At 31.4% G+C, this 23,431-nt stretch overlaps 2 protein-coding genes across 4 annotated transcripts in view; one reads left to right on the top strand and one right to left on the bottom strand.

Moving 5' to 3' along the window:
• The window catches only part of LOC124352703 (nuclear pore complex protein Nup155), a 64,058-nt gene extending 61,798 nt beyond the window's left edge, over positions 1-2,260 (top strand). Inside the window, exon 28 of the mRNA XM_046802315.1 lies at positions 2,060-2,260. The gene's annotated coding sequence lies outside the window, so the exon portion shown is untranslated. The remainder of the gene's footprint in view (positions 1-2,059) is intronic.
• A 2,464-nt stretch (positions 2,261-4,724) lies between these two features.
• On the bottom strand, positions 4,725-23,431 carry LOC124352702 (alpha-1,6-mannosyl-glycoprotein 2-beta-N-acetylglucosaminyltransferase-like). 3 transcript variants are annotated; one of them, XR_006921529.1, is made up of 9 exons: positions 23,333-23,431; positions 21,840-22,294; positions 19,376-19,489; positions 13,063-13,304; positions 11,438-11,583; positions 9,909-10,069; positions 8,911-9,113; positions 7,679-8,014; positions 4,725-5,839 (listed from the first exon to the last, which is right to left on the bottom strand). XR_006921529.1 is itself a non-coding variant. In XM_046802314.1 (8 exons), the coding sequence occupies exons 2-8, from the start codon at positions 22,038-22,040 to the stop codon at positions 7,780-7,782; spliced, it is 1,302 nt and encodes a 433-aa protein (XP_046658270.1). In that variant the 5' UTR covers positions 22,041-22,294; positions 23,333-23,431; the 3' UTR covers positions 4,725-7,779. The 3 variants fall into 3 exon arrangements, 1 of the variants encoding a protein (XP_046658270.1); XR_006921530.1 differs by lacking the exon at positions 23,333-23,431 and having other exon boundaries at positions 21,840-22,396; XM_046802314.1 differs by having other exon boundaries at positions 4,725-8,014.

The following is a 23,431-nucleotide window of genomic DNA, read 5'->3' as shown; positions in this document are numbered from 1 at the left end:
TATATAGATTTTATTTTTCTATTCATGCAATATTTTTCTAAATTTCATCTAGATTTCAGTAAACTCTTTCTTAATTGAGGTAGTTGAAATTATACTAGTTACATAATTCCTGTCATACCTTGTAAAAGTGGCATAGGGGCTTTAAAAATTTATATAAATAAATAACAGTATAAAATATTCTATATAGAACTACTAGAACAAACAATTATGCATATATTTAATATAAATTAATGTGATTAAATTTTGTAATCTATATTTCATCTAAATTTGAACAATCCATTCATCTAATAGAGTAAATAAATTTAAATGTTTTAAATTTATGATATTACTCACTAGTAAACTGTTATTGCCCTAAATATTTAAGAGGGAGGACATCAGATTTGTGAGATTCGACAACAATGTAGTCACTCACATCCTCCTGCCACCATTGAATGCACAAGTAGGCATGTGTAAATAATGCATACAATACAAGTTAAGAAAAGAGTGACAAGTGTGATTTCGGGAAACCAAAAATATGTTACAATGACAGTAGAAAAAATTATACAATTTTGAAACAAAAAAAGGTAAAAAGTTCTCTAATTTGTCTAATGAGTTCAATATTTGTCTTGCAACAATACAAAATGTAAAACAGAAAAAGTATCAGATTGAATCATTCTTCAATAGTATCAAGTCATCTGCTTGTGTGAGAAAAACTTCCAGAAGTAGAAGTTGCACTTTATGTTTGGTTCATGGAAGAAAGAAACAAGCATACAAGTATTTCAGGTGAAAATCCTTAATGAAAAGACTAAGTTCTTTTACCACATAATTATGAAGAAAGGTGATTTTCACACATGTTAGTCGTGTGACAAATTCAAAAGGCGTTGTGGATTAGATTGTTAACCTTAACAGGTTTTTCAAGGGCTTTTAACAACGTGAATTTGCCCGTTTTATACTCAAACCAAACTCTTGACTAAAACTCTTTTCACTGAATGATTTCATACAAAGTTTGTTCCATTGTTCAAATTGTTTTTGAAAAAGAAGAGAACTTGCTCCAAAAGGCCCTATTTATTATTGTCAACTGGCTTGGATATCCTTATGAAGATGGCTTAAAATCTGGGGATGGTTAAACCTGTGCATTATTCTTGCCCCAAAATGTAACTCTGTTGCTTAAACCAATGGATAACTGTTTAAAACATTTCCAAAAAGCGCATGTGTCTTGTCTACTAGGGAAGTTTTGATCTCGCATTGAAAAAACCTCAAAGATGTTGTTCTTAACCTAGCAAACGTTTGGAAAAAACCTTTTAACAAAAACAGTTGTTTGTTCTTGGGAAAAAGCTGTGGCCCTCTCTGACGTTATTAAAGTCTTACAAAAAATAATTAGCAAGACAAAGATAAAAACATTGAAATAAATTACTTAAGATGCACAATTATTGAGTAGCTTGTAGATAAGATCATAACGACCTGACTACAGCTAATGTATATACACCTGGTTATCTGGAGTGACCAAAGAACAATTCCATATCTTGATAGACAATGAAATCAGTGTAGATGTGGAGACCGAGGCATGCACTGATTCTGCATCTGTTCCAGCACACCCACACACAGTTAACAATGATAAGGGTTTTGACACTTTCACCACTGCTATCACTTGGGTTGAGGAAATTGTTCCTCTGCATCAGACATTGTTACACTTAAAAGACTACAGGATAAAATATTAAGGTTTTATTTTTGTACCAAGAAGCAAAACACCATTATAAGATTAATTTTGCTACAATACTTAAGCTCATTTTGCATTACGGTATCATGTTTTCTCCAATATGTACAATGTAGTATATACTATTTTATATTGACTGTACAGAAGTTTTTAAATATATAGTATGCATATGTAACACATGTCAATTTTGTTCTGTTTTACCTTAATTCCACTAATCTGGCAATTTTGGTTACACTAAAAATATATCCTTAGAAATTTATCATTTTGTGCTTTTCCCACAAAAATCCTAGGGTATAATAAACATATTTTTAACTAGGTATTATGAATATGTATGGATAAATTTAAACAATTATTGTTTCTTTACAGGATTTGTCTAAACAAAGACTGACCACATGAAGTGATGACGCAACAGTTCAGATCAGCTGTTTTGTAAATTTCATCATAGCCTACATGTGTTTTGTAAATTTTTACTCTTGGAGTGTTTTTATATCAGAGAAGTCAATTAGTGATGTAAGATTTTTATAGGTTATGTTAAATTATTGTTAATACATTTTTTTAAAATCTGGACTTCTTTATTTACCTCACCATCATTCTAAAACTGATAAAACCTATGTAACCTCAGTTTTATAAATTTAACAGCCAAATGTTTCTAGTTAAAAGATTATTTTTTTGTTTTTAAACAGGATTTTTCTGGACATTTGCCATCGTTCACGGATACAGTAAAATCAGTAATACTATGTTGTCGAGATCTGCAATCTGATCTCTTCTTCAGGTAAATAACTAACCTAACACATAATTACAAACTAGGTTAAAATAAACAAATCATACCAGATCGTTGTGACACGCTTAAGTCAAGAATCACAAGCACCATGAAACGTTGTGTTACTGATTTTATGTATCACTGAACAATGGCAAATGTCTAGAAAAATCCTGTTTCCTTCACAACACTGTAGGGTTCTCTTTATAGATCCTGGTATCTTGTTGAACAGTTTCATTCCAGCATATGATGGTTTTTTCTCGAACAATGCTATTCTATGGACTGGTAGTGTGTAATCCCCTGTTTGTCTAGTGTAATGGCAGTGTAAATCTCTTTGTCTTAGAGGATCCTTAGTTATGCAGTAAAGTATGGTTTCTAGGATGTAAATGAATGTTATTGTCAATATTTTCAAGTTTTTTTAAAATGTTTCTGCAGCTCCCTTTAGGTACTTTTCCAGCCATTAACTTTACTGCTTTTTCTGCATGACCAAAACTTTGTGGAGATCCCCACCTGAAGAAGCACCCCAGACTGCTATTTCAAAACGGCTAATTTCAGGCAGAGGCTATCTACATGGTTCTTCCAGCACATGTTCTTGTTAAGTATTATGCCAAGATGTTTAACTTCATCAACTGCTTGGATATTGGGCAGTTTAGTTGCAAGCGCCTTTTTACTGTCTAGATTCATTTGTTTTGTTTTTTCCCGTTGAGAACGATGTCATTTTTCATTGTTTATTCTTGAGCCATGTTGAAAGCTATGTATGTGTTAATTTCCAGTTCTTCAGTATTTCTATTTGATGCAAGCTTTTCTTTACTTAATTGTGCTTCCAGGTTGGATACATCAAACATCAGACAAATATATTCATCTTCACAGTTTTCTAGTTCCTCTATTTTGGCTTCCAAACTATTCAGTTTGTCTAGAAGTCAATGATTTTTCTTTTTTTAAGATGCCATTTTTTTGGAGTAGTGGCTGCACTACTGTCAAATTTTCTTCATTACTTTGTAATTGCATTCTGTGAGATTGTTTTGAAGTCCTTGCCTTTGAGTGATTCGCTCAGGGAATTAGTTTTTGAAGTTGAAGTCATATCTATCAAAGTGGTTCAGAATTTCCATGCTAAGCGTGAGGTTCATTATTTTGACTTTCCAGACTTTTGAATTTCTTATTGGATAAATTGGTTTCTTCTACATGGAACCATTGTTTGCAGTTTCTAGTGCACATAAATACAGTGTTTCAATTTTATTGTGCAAGTACCACATGGCTATTTTGCCATTATAATTCGCTATTATAGAATAAAGGCGCTGTGATGAATGAAGACTTGTGAGAAGTTCCTGTTTGTGATTGTGTGGCTCCTATTTACAATATATTTATATATAAACTACAAACATAATATATAAACATTGTTCAAATAATTTAGCTGTTCAAAGTTTTTAAAGCTGGATTCGTCTAAATCGTCAATGTGTAAAAACAATGATTAATAAAAAACAGAAATTGTAAAAAAGTTGTTAATCTGAAATCAGTTTTAATGTGTTTGTCTGCTTCTCTGTACGGCTGTAGAAAATACAAGTATGAAGCAGTGTAATAGCATCTAGCTGTGGAGATATCTATGGGTTGACAGATTCTGAGGTCCGTGCTGTTTGAACAGCAGCTATGGGTTAATGCTCTTGCTCTGTTTGTTTGTGATAACACTTGCACTGTATGCCACCTGGTGTTTGTGTTGAGTTGGAAGTGACGTGACTGCTAGTTGGCTATTTGATGTCACATCACTACAGTACTTTGTTGCCAATTGAGAGGGCATTTAAAACCTTTAGTTATCTATGAATTCTTACGTATAGAATTAATTTGTTCCTTTGAGTTAAGAAACTAGACTTTAAATGTTTGCTAAGGTTTATTAAAAAATGTATGTATAAAATTGCTACCTTGTGCTAATATTTCAGCTACAACTGGTGTTATTTTTGGATAAGTGGATTGTTGCTTTTGTATTTGAGTTCTGTTAAATCTGATTAAACACATACACAGACACACACACACACACACACAATATATTAATAAAGCAAAAATAACTGTTGAATTAAATTCTTTTCAAGATAAAACATATTGAAGTTAGTAGTAGTTATAAACAATGTAATGGAGAACATTTATGCAAGTTACAAGTTTTTTTGTTAGAACCTCTAAAATTTCCATGTTTGATCTATCGTATAGGAATCAGCACTTGGAATACTAACAGAGCTATTAACCACACAGTCTAAGGAATTTGAATATGAATCTGAGCAAGATATATTTCAAGATCACAACAATAAAAACTTTATTTCTTTTACTAAATACAAGAGAAAATTGATAATTTCATTACAAGAAATGTTTTACAAATTAACATAATGTGCTTTAACATATTTAAAACTAATACACTTCAAACATTTTTAACCTATTAAATATTTAATACCCTTTTAAGGTTACCGGCTATCAGACTGCCCATGAAAAAAAAACTTATCAGCTTTATTCAAAATTGTAATGATCTATTAGACAATTTTATCTTCAGAACTAATAGATATACTCAGATGACTGTTTAAACATTTTTATTTGCAGAAAATGAAATAAAATAAAATATCAATATTTTGCTGTATAAAAAACAACTAATTTTCTAATTTCTGACAAATACTTTTTTCAAAAATTCTTTATTTCTTAAACAAATTTAGTAAATGTTTAAAAATTATTATATATAGCAATTTTTGGACAATTTGTATCAAAAGTTGGCTAATTTTGAGGAAAAAAAACCATTGCTAAAAATTTGTAATGTGAACCGATTTTGTAGATGCTATCATAGTGTATGTAAGACACACATTGATTTGTCTTTTTGTCTTTGTTAAAATATCTTTTAATGAGTTTGAAACAGATAATTCAGTGTAAACACATTAAATAATAATATTAACAATCTAAACGTAACCTCAGCCAGCAGGCTATGTCAATTTTGAAGTGAACATTGGCAACTTTGCAATAATTCCTAACACTGTTGCGAATTCAATCACTACTCCATTCAAAACATGTAATGATATAAAACTACTATTACACATCTACTAATTATAACGTCATGTATTCAAATCTATAAATCTTCACTTGTAACTACAGATTGTTAATGTTTGAAAAAGTAGTACATAGGAATATATATTAAAGATTTATAATATACAAAATTTCAGTTTGGTACAGTTCAGTAAAACTTTGTACACAACAAATAATTGATTGTTAGTGTAGTCTGAATCAAACTTCTCAATTGTGTTTCAATCAATAATAAATCACCCAAAAGTGCAACATTTTTGCATAATTTTTTTTAAGTCAGTCAATTTAACTATTTGGGTTTTAATTATACAGTTCACATATTACTACAATATAAAAATATTAGTCTTGTCAAAATATTAGTAATTTCTTTATGTACAAAGTGGGCGAGTTACACGTAAATTACATCTTCCACACAATTAAAACAGTGAGATTTGTGCTAGTTTTGCCAAGCAAATACAATGGCAGTTTCTCTCATTCCAAACCAAAATTTTGATAATTTAATATTTAGTTGATCTAAAGCAAGAGCAAGCAAAAACGCATATTTGGGGTCACTCAAAGGCAATTAGCTCCACAGTTATCTATATATCCAGTGTAGATAACCAATTATAATTATTACCTTAAAATAAATTAAGCCAAAGATAATTCTGAAGAATGCAGAAAAAGCATAAAGGTTGTTGATATTTTATGAAATTACCAACTAACTTTAGGTTTTTACATATGTCTCTATGTAACTTTATATTTTTAACTTATGATTTGATCTGTTTGTGACCTATTACTAGCGAGCACCTGAGCATAGACAGTTATATTTCTTGCTGTATATGACCAATTAACCTGTTAATGAGTATTGAGAAGTGATTCCGAAAGAGTGTGGCTGTGACGGCACGTCATAGTCATCTGTTTTGTTAAATTCGGTTTTAGGTTCTTGGCTCATTCTATCAGTAAAAGTTGCAACCATTCTTGGTGCATGAAAATTGTAAACACCTGTTAATGACCAGTCCTGCTTTCTAATATATGACATCTTATTTTCACAGGTACTTCCATTATGCATACACCGTTTTAGTCAGTTTTGTGCTTTTGTTCTTATTTGACACAACTACTATGTATTTCAAAGATGACAATTTTAATTTTATAATTACTTTTACTAATAATAAAAAGAATAATTTTTAATTTATGGAAATTATTTGGACTTTCTTAGCAAACATTTTCATAAAAACATATTTTTATGTAATAAATGAAGCGTAGAGAAATGACAACATATATTACTCAATTGCACTATATTATTATATTGTTGTGGGTGCTTTGAGTCCTTTGAATTATTGACCATTTCCCTCATGATTTTAACATCTGTTATACAACAGTGAGAAACTTCTTGCTTTGCCTTTTTTTTGTAGCTAAACAATACAAGGAGTGGTTATAAAGTTCCAGAAAGTTTTCTATTACGTTCCAGCAGAAAGGTGTAGATGGCATCAGTGGTTATTATGACTATTTCTGACTAATTTGTAAATCCTACATTTTTAAAACATTTTGATGACTGGCATTTTTTAAGTGCATTATATAACTTCTTGAAATGGCAAATAACTATTTAAAATGTTTTTAAGTGTTGGTATTGGGAAAGAGAAATGGGTTTGTGGGAAACAAAGGTTCATTGGAATACAATTCTTCAAAATTCTAAAAATTTGTCATATACAATATCATAGTTATGTTCATGGCTTTCTTTAACTGAAAAGGTTTAATCTGCTATAACATTCTTCGACAAAGTGAGTAAAATAGTGATATTTTGCTATCTTAAACCCTGAGATAATTATGTGAATCTGTTTGGATGAGGTAACCTAAACTGTGCCTGTGGCACTGGAGTGGAATGGACATTGCACCATTTCTGTTTATTACTTATCTGCAGTTATTGCATGGAAATTCCATGACCATCTTTTCCCAGACTCTTAAAAACTCTTTTCTATTTCAAAACTAAAGACTTAAGGACTTTCAATCAGTTCTCAAAGTTAAAGAAAAATCATTGGAGCAGCATCAAAGCAGATATGTTTCCAATGTGTTTCTAGCAATATAAATAGTAATAGCAGCAATGTATAGCTTTCCAAGGAGAGTAATGTTAAGGAATAACCTGTATATTCTACAAATACATTTCTTTATAAATCAGTCCTGGAACTTTAGTGAGTCTTCCAGCTCACTTAAACCAATTTGATATTTAGGGCATGACTCCTTAGAATATCTTGGCACTGTTTATCTAAATACTCTTACTTTAAATTCAATAAAAATTCTTATTCCCTACTCATGAGTCAGGGATTAACTGGATAGATAAGGAGCTAAAGTTAAGGCACAGCTGGATGTCTCGAGGGTCAGCAAAGCCTCCCCATCCCCTCTTGGCTTGTGGCTGTTTAAAGTTTGTAGAGAGCATTGTGAGACTCTTGGGAAACAGAAATGGACGCACCAACTTCACAAAGTTTCTCGCTCGCTGTACAGACTTGTCAGCATCACAACCTGCCCGGTTGTTGTGCATACCACCACTGAAACAGCATACATTTCCAGATATTACTTTCATGTTATTTGTATAGAATGTGGCAGCTGAGGTTTAGTGTAATAAAGATTAGTAACTAGAGGGTAAAAAGATCTCTAATTCCCAAAGGCAGGGCCAGCACAACTGAGAGTATATACCATGCTTTTGTAAAGCATATTAAGTGTGACCAAGAGGCAGCAAGCGTATAGACAATACGATAGAGTGGTTTATAGTTAGATGTATAGTCAAGCTGTACTGCCCGCCCCTCCACAATCACAAGCACTCCAATCACTCAAAGAAATTTTGTTTTGGAAAAGTTTTCTTGACTGGAGGGACAGCTGCAAAGGTGCTTTTATAGAATTGGAAATAACTTTGCTCTGCTGATTCACTACACTTGTAGCTTCTAATCAAAGCCTTCACACGCTGGAGCTAAGTTTTTTAATGTCTTTTATGATCAAGAGGGTTAACTCGGTTTCCTTTAAGAAAAAACTTCAAGCCTGGTTGCTTCAAAGACCATTTTACACTGTACGTGAATTTCTGGACTGGTCCAATTTTATTGTGTAAAGCAAGTTCCGGACTGACATTATTATTACAAATACATTGTATCAAGTGACACCACTTTCAATCTTGAATATTGTAAAATAAAGGTATTCTCGATCATCATGTCTTAAATAGTTTTTATTTCTTGCTTGCTTTACCTTATGTTATAAGATTTTACACCTGTAGTTGGAGACTGTAGTTACCAGTTGTGTTACAGTTTTTGTTACAACAGATCAACGTCATTGTAACAATAGCAAATATCCATAATCTTGTTCTCCTCTCAAATTTTCCATTATTAAAATAAGTGTTAAGCATAGAAAAATTGTGATCAAAACTGAGAAAATATTCTTAATCTTTCTGCCTCACCAGTCACCAACATGAAGCACTCGTGATGCATGAACAATTAGAGGGGTTAGTTTCTGGGAGAAGCATTGCTGAGCAGCGAACTGGTAGCTTCCATCCCAGTTGTAGTCATCGAAGGTGCAGAACGTGGGGGAACAAGCTTTCAGTATCTGCCAGAACGATCGGTTGAATGACAAGCCCAAGTTGTTCCACTCTCCTCCACTCACCTGTTCACAGGAGTACAAACAAGTTAAATTTGTGCAGTGTTCAGTTTGTCATTATCTGTGAATTTATGTAACAGTGTGTATGGCTAAATTAGCATTATGTAATGTGATATAGACTTAGACTAAACCTTCAAAATTTAATGTGGTTCAAATATAAAGCTTTTATTCGGTTTTTCATTTAACTTGAAAGTAAAAATCATATCATTGTAATAGTTATTGGGAAATATAAGAAAAAAGGAGCCAAACATTTTTGTTTAAATCCTCCCCAGTAGTCTTCCAGGTTTGGGAGGATGAAATGTATGATGATCTTTACATTATGCAACACATTTTAAGTGACATCTCATTATTTCAGGTGCATTTGTGTGTGTAGACATTTCGTCCACATTCACATTTGTACTCGTCACATCAGTTCTTCTCAGTTGTAGGATGAACTATTTTAATTTTAAACTGTAGATTTTTTTTAACACTTGTATATTAGTTTTAATACATTAAAGTGAATTTTTAGGAGTGTAGGTAAATTTCTATACATCATTGTTTTTAAAATATTTTATTAAGGAACTCTGCAGTATAATTATATTTCAAAGAATTTCAGATCTGTTAGATATCTGAGGTCTACAGTAATGACAAAAAATCTTAAGCAGTGGCGAAAAATACAGTGAAACGTTACAACTTTCAAATTTTGTTGTAATCTACAAACTGAATAAAGAGTAAACGTACTGTACTATGAAATATAATCTACCTAACTAATTTGTATATCTACTGCTATAGAAAAACGGAAACTAATAAAATATCAAAAACCTTAGATGCATGCTCCTGATAAGACATACTCCTAGTAAAGGTGCCAAGATGAAAGCTGTTGCAAGATGGACAGTTGACGGCAGCAAAGTTGACCATGAGTCGAAGAGTGTGTAGAATGTCGGGAGCAACATAATAGTCTTCTTCCAGGAACAACACAAAACCTGCAGAACATCTTAAAATTAATGAACAAATTCCTAACACTATTAGGAATTGTTATTCAAACAAGTTTTATTGTTTATCCACTTTTAATGGATCCTTTAAAAATGTAGTTGTCATTTTGATAATTTACCAAATCAAGGTTATGAGTTTAATGGTGGAACTTTTTAAAGATCTGTTAAGTGTTTGATTGCTTGTGAAACAAACTGATCCATGGTAAACTGAAGTATCTTGGTAGGAATTGAAAGGTAAATCATAGTTTTTGAGTTTTCTGGGCGGAAAGAGTCAAATTGTTGAAATTCTACATACAAAATGATATAATAAATCATTTAACAAGATAGCAGTCTCTTCCCGATTAATTTGGGTGTACCTCAGGGCTCTGTATTGGAGCCGGGTCTGTTAATCCACCTGACAAATAATATATCACAATACGAGATAGGTACACTCTGCTTAAGTGGTTTATGCTGACAACACTATTATTGTCTGAATCATTTAACAACCTAGTCATCAGCTGTACGTTGTGTTGCATATAGTTTTTTATAATACAATATGTTTTTTTTATAAAAACAAAAGCCAATCCCATTATAGTAATTAATACTACAAAAACCCACTTACTTTTTCAGAAAGAAGTTCCAGTCATGACAAATCTAGTACTGAGAAGTAAAAAATGTCTTGGATTAATTTTTGATAATACATAGTTGACCAAATGGAATTATCATATTAGGAAGAATCTCAGTGTTATAACTCTAAGAAACTGAATTCATGCTTGTATGTTTTAAAAATAATCAAGCACATCACTGATGAAGTTACAACAAAAATTGCCTACAATGTTTGAATCTAACTTTTCAAGAATTTCATAAATAAATTAGAATCTGAGTTTATCAGATTAATTACTATTATCAAAGCAATTTGTTTAGTCTTAGGAATAAATGGATACCTATATTTGTTATCAGTCAGTGTTACAATGATTCTATAAGCCAATCTGTAATGATAATAAGGGACTCCCAGGTCAGTCCTTCTGTCTTCGGAGATGCCATCAGCTGTTTCGACAGTACATTCGTTTCTCTTCGTGGCGCTGGATTCAAGTATGTTGTATTTTCTGTCAACTTTGGCTTTAGAGTGTTCATCACAACGTGTTTAAATTGATAACTGTTTTGCATACTAACCTAATGTTCTAGAATTTAACATGTGAAGAAAAAGAAGATACAAGTTCAAAATATCATATTTTAAATACCTATTGATGGCTAATGTCTATGGTTAAGTTTTTCCTTTAAATCATCAATAGTAATTGTTAAAAGATTTTTTAAATTATTTTGGTTTTGAAAGTATTACTAATATTTTAAAACTTATTGTTAAAACTAGTTGAACCTTACCATTGAAGTTGTCAGTGACCCTTAATTGATCAAACACCCTGTTGATCTTCCACCACCAGTGATGTTTGATCTGGGTTACCTCACCCTGTCTGTAGTGTCCGTACTGATCTGGGTTCTGGGCACCCTGGCAGTCCAGCTGTTTGGCCCTGCAACTCTGTCACGTCCATCAAAATCGTTTATCAAGCTTCTTTGTACTATGACTATGCCAATATCATTATTAAAACTTACAGTTAGATATATGACCCAAAATCTTGTTAAAATTAAATTTTTGTGTTACTAAAACACAATGAAAGGCATTTATTGTGCTAAGCCACACTCCTGGAGTGTCGATTCCGACCTCATGGAAGTAGTCCGTTACAATCTGAGCACTGTGTGGACACGCATAGTCCTACATGAAGATGAAGTCATCACCAACAAAGGGGACATATGGCTTCACATGCTGTTCCAGAATGTCTACTACATACTTACAAGCATTTAGAGCTGCCCTATATAAACTCACCAATTCTGTGTGAGCCTCAAAAATCCACCCCAAAACATAATTGACCCACCTCCAAAAAACTCTTGCTGATACCAAGAAGACCTTAGAAAACCTTTCTCCTTCACGTTGGTACACACATTGATGCCTATCAGGACCAAACAGGTTTACTCAGCTCTCATCTAGAAAGTACACGCTTCCAACCTTGCAATGTCCAATGCTGGTGTTCTCGAGCAAATTGTAGATAAACTCTTAGAAGATCTCTGGTGAGTCTAGAGCCTGTAGCAGGTCTCCTACTTTGTAAATTAGATTCCTGAAGACGACGAAAAATGGTTTGAGTAGAAATATTGAGACCACAGACATTTCTGGCTAATGCCTGTAATCAGAACTTGTAATGGCCCGATTTCTCAAAGTACTAAGTCTCAAAAACTGATCATCCCTTCGGTTTGTGGCTCTGGGACAGACCTGCCCACGCCTCCTACAATCAGAACCAGTGTCACGGAATTGAGAGACAGCCCCACTAACTCCGGTGCAATGTATACCTTCCCGCCTGGCAACTGCACTATGAGAAAGTCCAGCTTCCACCAAAGCCCTCACTCTGATCGACTCAGATGTGGTTAAAAACTGATGCTGGTCCATAATGACAGAAAACTAACCATTCCACATGACAGTTGAATAAAAATGATTGAGAAAACCTCCCTTATGAGGCTGAAAATAGAGATTAGATAACTTGGTGTATTTGACAAGGGTAACATTCCTTAGTGACTGGTTTTGGTTTTATCTGGGTTGAATGCTATTTCCTTATCTCTTATATGTCTTATCTGTTGTTCTTGGAAGCTACAATAAACAACTGAAAGCAAACTCATACTAAATTTTTGTTTATATTGTTTTATTTGCTATATATATATATATATACATATGTTGTATATATAAAGGCGTTTTTTAATTTTGACCATGAGTTTATATAAGTATCTACATTTGAAAGGGTAACAGGATTTCGGGCATTTACCATCACAAAAGATGGTGTTATAACTATTGTAACATATATCAATGGCAAATGTCTGAAATCCTGTTATCCTTTCTAACCTTCCATTATCTGTAACAAACTTTAAACATAGTATCAACATTTCATATGTTATATTGTACTTACTTTTCAACGCTTAAGTTCCATGGACAGTCATTTGGGCTTAACCCTGGAAACTCGTTGGGATACAATTGAATACTAAACGGCAGGAATATTTGCATAACTGGTGCAAAATCAATGGAATTCACTAATTTATTTATTTCCTCATCAAAATAATCGTGACTGAATATTAAAATAACAGAACTTATATCTTCAACTGAGCGAAGACTTTCAATCAAACCTCGTAAATAAGCTATGCGTTTGTGAACCTGGAAAAAATGATCAATTTCCATTTAGAAGAAGTTTTTCACATATCCATTACCAACTTAGCTAGGTTAGATCTTGTGGAATACTATGAATTCTAAATATTCTCAATCATCAAAAGGTCTCACTCAGTTTTCCATCTTTTTAATCGATCAATCAATCAAATCTCTGTATTGTCATAATTACATGATATAAATGTATTTATGAAATGGACGTATAAATGTCATATTGGATATAAATGTGAAGGCAATCTTGTAATTAAATCAAAAGATTCATCTATTACTGAACCATCTCTAATTGCAAAGTCCTTTAATGATTATTTTATAAATGTGACAGATGCACTGTTAAAAGACCTTCCTTCAAATTCATTACAACCACAGTCTGAGAACATAAATATAACGTCTCCTAAATTTCAATGCCCGCCCTTGAGTGTAGAAGAACTGAATCAAATTATTGACTCACTCAAAAATAAATCTTGTAGAGGGTATGACGGAGTGCCTATGAAATTGATAAAATTTGCAAAAAGCTCTTTAATTAAACCATTAATGCATTTGGTAAATTCTTCTCTCATTACTGGCATATTTCCTAGTAAGTTAAAATTGTCTAAGGTTGTACCTATCTACAAAAAAGGTATTGTAACAGACATTCAAAATTATTGTCCGATTTCAATTTTACCATCAATTTCAAAAATTTTTGAAAGAACCATGTACAATAGATTGGTCAAACATTTAGAAATAAATAATCTTTATGACAAGGAACAACACGGTTTTAGAAAAAATAAATCTACTATAACTGCATTGATAGAATTCACTGAGTCTGTAATAGAAACAGTCGACAAAAATGATAATGTAACAGGAATATTCATGGACCTATCAAAGGCTTTTGATAGCATATCTCATGAAATTTTACTTAACAAATTGCAAAATTTAGGTATCCATAATATTCATTTAAAGTGGTTCGAGTCATATCTATCTAAAAGAGAACAATACGTTGAAATAACTCACATAAAAAATAACAAATTACTAAAATTTCAATCCAACACCCAATTAGTAAAAAATGGAGTACCCCAGGGGTCTATTTTAGGTCCTATATTATTTATATGTTATACAAAGGATATGCCAAACTGCCTTAGTAATCTTGAAAGTTCAAAAAAACCAGCTGTGCCTATTTGCAGATGACTCAAATCTCATTATATCTGCAAAGACAGAAGTCGAATTGGAGATATCTGCAACTCTCAAATGTACAAAAATTTTTCATTGACAACAAATTAGTTTTAAATACCGATAAAACTAATTTTATTTCTTTTAACACAAAACAAGACAGAAAACGTTTAAATCCTAACATATTGATAAACGATTCCAGTTTGGATCAAGTTTCCTACACAAAATTTCTCGGTCTAACAATAGACAAAAACCTTAGCTGGAATCTACATATTGAACAGATAATTAAGCGGATAAATTCTGGGTTATATGCTGTCAAAAGACTTTCTTATTTATGCAGTTTGTCAGTTCTAACATGCACATATTCAATCCCACATTGCATATGGGATAGGAGTGTATGGAGGAATCACAAACCAAAACCTAAATAAAATTCTAATTTTGCAAAAAAAAGCACTACGAATAATGTTGAAAATGAAGAAGGATGAGTCAGTGAAAAATAATTTCACTGAACTAAATATTTTAACAGTGCATAGCCTTTATATTTTAGAATGTGTTATGTATGTTAGGACCTATCAATCTAAATTTAAAATTCATTGTGAAACCCATACTTACAATACTAGGAATAAGAAGGAATTAGTAATACCACGACACAATTTAGAATTTTATACAAAAAAAACTTCTTATGCAGGAATAAAAATTTTTAAGTCAATTCCAAAAACAATAACAAGAGTTGAAGATATTAAGAAATTTAAATCAATGTTAAAAGATTATTTAGTTAGAAAAGCATTTTATTCATTTGAAGAATTTTATTCAACAACATGATCTACTATAATCATCCAATTATGTAACTTAGTTGTAGTGACACTATTTATTGTACCCATGTACATAATGTAAATAAAGATATTTTGACTTTGACTTTGACTACATGCAGTGACGTCAAAAATTCTACCCAAGGTATTGTCATATTCACAGTTTAATATTATCCGAAAACTAGTATTAAGCCTAGTTTGGATAACAAACGTATATTGAAATTTTGAATAGACCTATTTTAAAAGTTAAAAATGTTATGTAAGAAATAAAATGTTACGTAGCCCAACAGAAAATTTAAAAGGTTGTATACTAAAAATTAAATAACAATAAATAATAACAAGTTTCATAAAATTTGAAGGGAAATAACCAGATAACAATAAATAAATACAATAAAAATGTTAAATAATTTAAAACGTTTTTCATTTAAAATTAGTCTATAAGTTAATATTACCGTACTTTTTATAAAAAAAGATAGAGTCAAAACAATATTTGAATACAATATGTTGTAATATTAAAATGTTAAAACACACTCCATTGTAAAAAGTACTGTTTTACAAAAAAGAAGATTAAAACAATAAATACCAATTACAAGACCATAATTTAATAACATAGCTATGGAAGAAAGGCTTAACTGAATTTGAATGTTGAGTTTAGCTGTAGTTCACCTTCCTTTTTATTGCTGTGTCTGTTATCTGAGGCTGTCTCAGACTTGACTCCTGGAATCTGGAGTCTTGTTCATCTGAAGAGATCAAAGAAAGTCGGTGACGAAGAAGCTCAAATAGAACCTTTACATAGTTTTGATATCAGAGACACCTATGAGTAGGTGAAGTGACAGTCTAATTGTCTCATCCGAAGTAGTTAGGAAGATCTGAAGTGAATAAATAGACAAACGAAACTGGGCCCAATAAGAACCTTAAGGTACACCTTTTTTGACCATTTGTGGTTTTGATTTTAGAATTCTTTCAGTCCCATTCTGCCCTTTGCTTCTCCCTTGTAAGATAGCTTTAAAACGACAAAAATGCACTTTTCTCAATTCCGAGGGATTTGATCTTCTGGATTATTAAACTGTAAGAGTCAAAGGCTTTGCTGAGGTCAAGAAAGACACTTTTCTTTTTCAGGGTTCAATTATCTGTTCAATTAAGTCAATAAGTGCATCTGTGGTTCATTTTCCAGATAAAAGCCCATGTTGTCTTGTAGGTAAGACGTTGAAGTCTAAATTATGTGTGAGTCTAACCACTACTAATGTCACAATAGTTTTAGAAATACGTGGAACTAAGGATATTGGCCTGTATTTGTTTACCTCCTGTTTACTTCCTTGTTTGTGGAGAGGAACATTTTTAATGTTTTAAATTTAGATGGAAAAGTTCTCTGGGGCAGAGATTTATTAATGACCTCAAGAGGGGTGTAATAATTTTATTAATGTAACATTCTACCATCTTAGAATTCGTACCATCAATCCCAGTAGAAGTTGTTTATTTAGGCAAGAAACCACATTTAAGACCCCTTCATGTGATGCAAGTTTCCACTATTTAAGGACTTCTCCTTGGAATGAATTATTCATCTGAGTATTATTTGTTAGTCTGGTGTAACGTCATGAAAAACGTATTAAAATGTTCACTTACTTTATCAAGATCACTAACAATTTCTCTTGTACCTTCCATCTGCCATGTATAAACTGGGATTGTGCTAGAGAACAATCTTTTGCTGTTGATAGTATTCCAGGTGGCTTTTCGATTTATTCTGGATTTAGCAATAAAAAGTTCATCTGCATCCTGCCATCTCAGCTTTAAATAATAATCTTTTTATTTGATAGGCAGTCAATTTGTCTTCTTCTGAACTGAAAGCAGTTGATTGGTAAAACTCTTGAGCCTTGATGAGCTCATTAGTCTCTGGACAGTAATTTGTATCTTGGTCCTGTTTGATTTTTTCGAGATGTCTTTAGAGAACAGGCAATGTCCTCTGCAGCCATGAAAATGTCTATAAAATTAGAGTAGGCATTCTCTGCACTATTTTTTTGGTAGATTAGCTCTCAAAATTGAAGTGTAACAAGGCTTTTCAGATGTAAAAGATTGTCCTCATTTAAGTGCCTTCTGGTTGAAATAGTAGAATTTTTTATACATGACGGAACTTCCAAGAAATGAAGCTCTCTAGTATGATCAGAGATGTCTATATTGGTAACTTGAACACTCAATTCATGTTGCTTTAGGTTTGTGCATATTAAATCAGTAGAAGTGGCAGTACTAGTTATTCTTGTTGGGGGCAGTAGTATTCTTAAAATCTCCAGAGATGAAAGCAGTTCACATAAAGCAGTGTTCTCTCTTGAAGGTGTTAAACTAAATTGATATTGAAATCCTACAAATGCAAATTATTCTGCTGTAATTTGTGGGTATTTCTTCAAGTGCACCAGCTAAATGGGGCAAAGAGATGTCAAGAGATATGTTTGGCAGTCAGTAGACCCCAACAATATAGAGATGTCTTCTCCTATCCAGGGTCACCTTTACCGCACTCATTTCACATGGGAGTACTTTACAATGATTGCTTATGTCAAAAGATTCTATTTTATTAGCTATTGTTTTATTTTTTTAGATTGACACACCACCTTTCTCTACTCTAAGATAAGATTACATTTACTCTACAGTATGCTCCAACCAGTATGTAACTTACCAGGTGTTAGTCCATGCTCTAATATTAATTAAGTCAGGCTTATTTAGATTTAAGATGTGGTACAATCTGTTAATTTTATTACCTATTCTGTCAACGTTTTCATTATGTTTCTTCCTTGCCGAAAGACTGCAGTCCAATTTGTGTTTGTAAAGATTTTGTTTCGAATCTTCTTTTTCTGATTGGGAAATAATAAATTATGACTAGATAGGGCTTCTACTGGATGAGCAAATGGTGCTGTGACTTGGGATTGGTTGATAATTTCTTCATATGTCGAAATAAATTCCCTTTGTTCAGAGTATTGTGTTAGGGCAGTAATAGAGGACTTGTTATCTTGACTTTCTAGCTCTGTGATACTCCTCACAGATGTCATTAATCTTACTCAGCTTGGAAATTTTGGAAAGTCTGTTCAAAGGTTTCACATAGGAATCCCCGCTTAATAACATAGCCTCCTTAATATTTCTCTGAAATAACAATTCAAGTATCTCGCTAATTGTAGGGTGGTAACATCTTCTGGCTTGCATTAGTCTCTTGTCAAAGTTCATTTTCGTCAAAGTCCAAGTTTTTTGATGAGATTTGTCTGTCTCCTCCTGCTTCATATTTGCTCAGTTTTTTGACGAGGTTTGTCTATCTCCTCCTATAGACCGTCATGGGTTGAAAAATATGTTGGGTCATATGCTCATTGTTGAGATTTGTAACTACCATTAACAGGACTTGACTGAAAAGCTAGATTAGTAGTAAGTGTGCTCAGGTTAAGTCCCACAAGTGGCCAAAGATTACAAATTGTCATTTTTTTTAACAAATGTCTTCAACATTATAGAGAGAATTTTTTCCCCTCCCCCCCCAAACATTTTGGATGGAATATATTATTACCTATTTCTTAGTTCAGATAAGGTGTCCAGTCACTAAAATGTTATCTAAATTGTAAATAAACTTGCCCATAAAGAGCTTTACCATAGACAACGATGTAAAACATGACTTTAGAGTAAACAGTAAACAAAATCTTCCAAATCTCCTACAAATATGCACGAGCAAAATTGGTCTTTGGTTATTTTGTTGACAAATTGTTTAGTCTTCAAAATGATGTAATGTATCTCTTACTGAATATAACATTTTTCTGAATATATATCAACATAAAGTTTTACTGTGGAGATACCATCATATTTAATACTGAAATTAATATTTTGATGAAATTTTAAAATGCAACCAGTCCGTTTTTTATGTCTAGTTAAACAGACGTTTATTTAAAATAAACTGCACAGGATTAAAAATTGTAAATTTAATATTGTACACATTAATATGTCAAATTGGAAATCATATTTTTCTTAGATTAAAAGATTCTATAGAATGAATTAAACATTAGCAAACTGACATACCAATGACCTGCATTGCAAAACATATAAAACAGATTTCAAATCACAAACAGAAGTAAAAATAGAACTTACCTGAATTACTAAAATTATTGTCCGATCTGTGATGTTCCCATCAAAATTTTTAATCTCTTGCATTGTGTTGATGTAATTTATAGTATTTCGTAATTGTATTAATGAAGAAGTAACCTGCTTCAAACAACATATTTTGTATTTATTACAGTTACCTAAACAAGCACTTTATCAGATGTTTAGTTTCTAATGTCTATGTTTTTTAGAGCTTCAGTAGCTGTTACCTCAACATCTATGGGTTTTATGTCAGATTCACATTTATCCCTTTCTTAAGTCCAAACGAATTGTTTTATTCAAAAATTATATATATATAAAATTTACTATGCTGTAAATTTAATATCCACTCGCGCTCATGTTTGAAACGAATAATGTAAGTATTTATTTAATAAAATGAAAGCATTTTAAAATAAAAACTTATTCCTAAAGAAATTATATGTAAGTAGCTAAAAATGTGTAATTTAATTTTGTGACATTCATAATGTTAGATTCTAGACTTTTCCTTTCAGAAGCACCATGATATTCTTGTTGACTTGAAACATTCTCATAACGCAATATTAAAATTAGCCAAATCATTACAATTTATAACTTTAAATTGTTTTAGTGTAAATTTAGGCAATCTCATGGCGTTTGTCTCAAATTACTGGGAACAAATAATCATTTATTTCTTCAAAAATTGATGTAAAGTTATTACACAACTTTTCTCTGATCATCACTAATGGTATAGAACTTTATAATTAATTGTTAAACATTACATGTAAATGAACTGAAATAACTGGTATAACTGTGACTTCGCTAAAATGAAGGAAAATAAAGGTTATTAATTCTTCAAAATATAACAAAACATAATGCTGACATAAGTCAAATATTGTTAAGCCTGAAAAGTGATTACATGCAAGCCACAGCCTCAGCCAAGCACAATTTTAATCAAAATCACATAAATCAAAATGAACAAATGCTAAGCAGCTTGTTAACTTATTAATAGCAATAATTTTGTACTTCCAAAACTAAACATAGCTCTGCACAATACCAAAGTATTACCCCTGATGTTTTTTATCACTATGTCATTTTACTTTTAGAAACCAAAATTAATTTAGGAAATCTGCCTATAAATATTAATTTTACAAAACTTTTAGTAAGACCCTTGAAGTTCCAGAGGGTAAATATTCAACCTGATATCATTCTGAAAGCAATTAAACTGGAATAATGTTGATAGTATTGACCTGTAATATTACTAATCAAATCCCTTATACTGTCATCACTTTTAAATCAACATTGTAAAATTCAGTATCTTAACCTCATCAAGTGTACTCAAATTATCGAAAAAAAATGAAATTGAAAGAGTTGAAAATAGTCTCTCACTTTATTACCTCTGTGATATATTGTTATAATCCTTGTTTACAGTATGCAAAACATACTTTTTCCCAGTTAAAAAACGCCCCATAATGGGATCAGAAAGCTATTATTCTATTTCTAAAGTTCTTATTTTACTACCATTACATCTTGTTTGTATCAACGACTTGTAGTTAACCGTTTCAACCGCAGCAGATTCTATATACAGATGATATATTTCATGTATTACTTTTCAAAATATTAGTAACAATTTAAATATGTCTGAATATTTAACACAAAATACTATATATATATAGTAGTATATATATCTAGTGTAGGACCAGCTGACCATTATAATTCTTCACCTAGTGTAAAAAGAGTTTTCTAAGATGAAAACAAACTGGGACTTTCAGATCAATTCTGTAATTTTGTTTTGATTTATATAATTTTTTCAAAATATGAGACAAATGTTTTTTTGTTACATACTACTCTTCCGTTTCCCACCATCCTACCACAGTGTCTGACTCTACATTGGAAAGCCCAATCATTGGATTTTTCCAGAAAATCAGAATTATGAATTTCGTGAAAATCAAATAATGTTATTTAAGATGTACCCCACTTATAACAATTTTATAGTCTTTAATATAGAAATTGTCCTCAAAATCTCCATTTACTGTTCTTTAAAAAAATGTTGTTTTTACTACCAAAAACTTGATTTATAGTTGGAGATCCTAATAAATTAAATATAACCACTGAATGTTATAAAAATCAAACTATTCATGGGCATTTACATTTTTATCTTTTATCACTTTTCAATCAAAGTTTTTAGAGATGTAGGCCGTGTCATTTATTTTTGGTTCAATAGATTGTAATGGATGAACATCTTATTAAAATCAGTATAGTAATAATCACAGTATTACTTGAATATTTTTAAATTTAAGTATTTTGAATGGCTGTATTAGTATGGCTTGCTCATATAATAGGTTAACTTTGAGCAACGCTTGCATATAGTTGTACTTCGGATCGTGTAAAAAAACACATACATAAAATATACTCTAAATAAAATAGAACATTCTCTCTCAAAAGGACATTTTAAAACTACTTTTATTGATTCACCAAAACCAGTTTTTTTACTTACCTTAACTGTATTCTGTTGTGTTTCTTCTTTCATGGCAATCTCTACTTTGCTCCTTTGGTATTCGAAAGTGTGGAAATAAAGCCCACATAACATTGTGAAGGCAATTAAAAATAAAAGTATAAATAGAAAGTGTTTTATTTGACGTTTGTTCAACCAAACTCTAAACCTCCGGAAGCTTATTTTGTTATGATGATTTATCATCTCTAATTTTATTAATATTAAAAAATTCACATTCAAAATAGATTCACCATAAACAGAAATAGATTAATATAGTTATTTTAATGTGCACAATTTAAAAGGACAACAGCACTGAATCAAATTGAGTAGTTAGGTGAGTGAATTATAAATCATTCACCAAGATGAAAAAAGCCCCATAGCTGGTTGTTCAAGAGTAAAACAGTGCCACATCAGGCCTAGCACTCCCTGACAGAGACGTTTATTCTGCAGTTCTTCACCTGTGTACACAAAAATTAGTGGTTTAAAACTTTCAATCGGATCTCTTGTAACACACTACGATTATTGGAAATTGAATATTTTTGAAGTCTGTGATTTACAAAATGTTTTTATTTGCACAAAAATTAACTATTTGCAGATGATACAACCGCAAATATATTTGTAATATAGTTGTGCTAAGAAGTTTTATAAAAAATATAGAGTATGTTTTTTACTTTGACATTAAAAGAAATTCCCCTCATACGAAAAACTGTTGTAAAACTATGTGAATTTTACTTGAAATCTTTGTACAACCTTGCGACAATTCTGAATTGCAGATTTAAGTGTAAGCATACTCAAGGCATGAATATGTATGCAAATACCCCACGAGACATCTAAGGTGGCCTAAACAGAATTAATTACCTAGGGATGCTGAACTAAGCATCTGATATTTCTTACACTTTTAATGTTTAAAATGAGTTTTCTATTGGTACAAAAAATAATCTTATTAAAATATTATTGTATGATGATTCCTTCACAAGCTCACATTTTATATTATTATGATGCAAGTTGAGTTCATAGAAATCTGATGTTGGGTGTTCTATATTCTCCTGTTTTTAGGTTTACAATAGAAGACCTATTTCAAAGTTGCCTCTGTACAATAAAATTTATATTTGTTTCAATGTTTAATTCTGGACTATAACTTACTGTAGTATTGAAATATTATATCTAGCAACAGACAATATTAAAACCTAGTAATTTGATAAATAAGAGTAATCATATTAAATTTGATTTATTATGTTGACAAAACGCACAGTTTTATTGCTATCATAATAAAGTTAAGTTGCCCATTTACAAAGGATACTAATAACCACACATGATGATTTAAAGATAATTATAAATTTTTGTTTATTTTTAGAAATGCATAAAACAAAAATTTACATTTTCTTATTTTTCAATTAAAATTATGTTATTTCTTTCAAAAAAACGCACAAATGAATAAAATTGCCATTCCTAATTTATTAACTAAATGTGTGAATACAATTTAAACTGATACACACCTGAATGTAAAGTATGTTAACTAAACAATATCTTGAACCATTTGTACCAGATTTGTTCCACTGGCAGGAACAACCTAGATGGATCACTAACAGATAAGC

This window comes from Homalodisca vitripennis, chromosome 1, assembly GCF_021130785.1.
Source record: "Homalodisca vitripennis isolate AUS2020 chromosome 1, UT_GWSS_2.1, whole genome shotgun sequence".
In the NCBI taxonomy this organism is placed as follows: Eukaryota; Metazoa; Arthropoda; class Insecta; order Hemiptera; family Cicadellidae; genus Homalodisca; species Homalodisca vitripennis.
The sequence above is the reverse complement of the archived record's forward strand: the minus strand, read 5'-3'. Positions and strand labels throughout refer to the sequence as shown.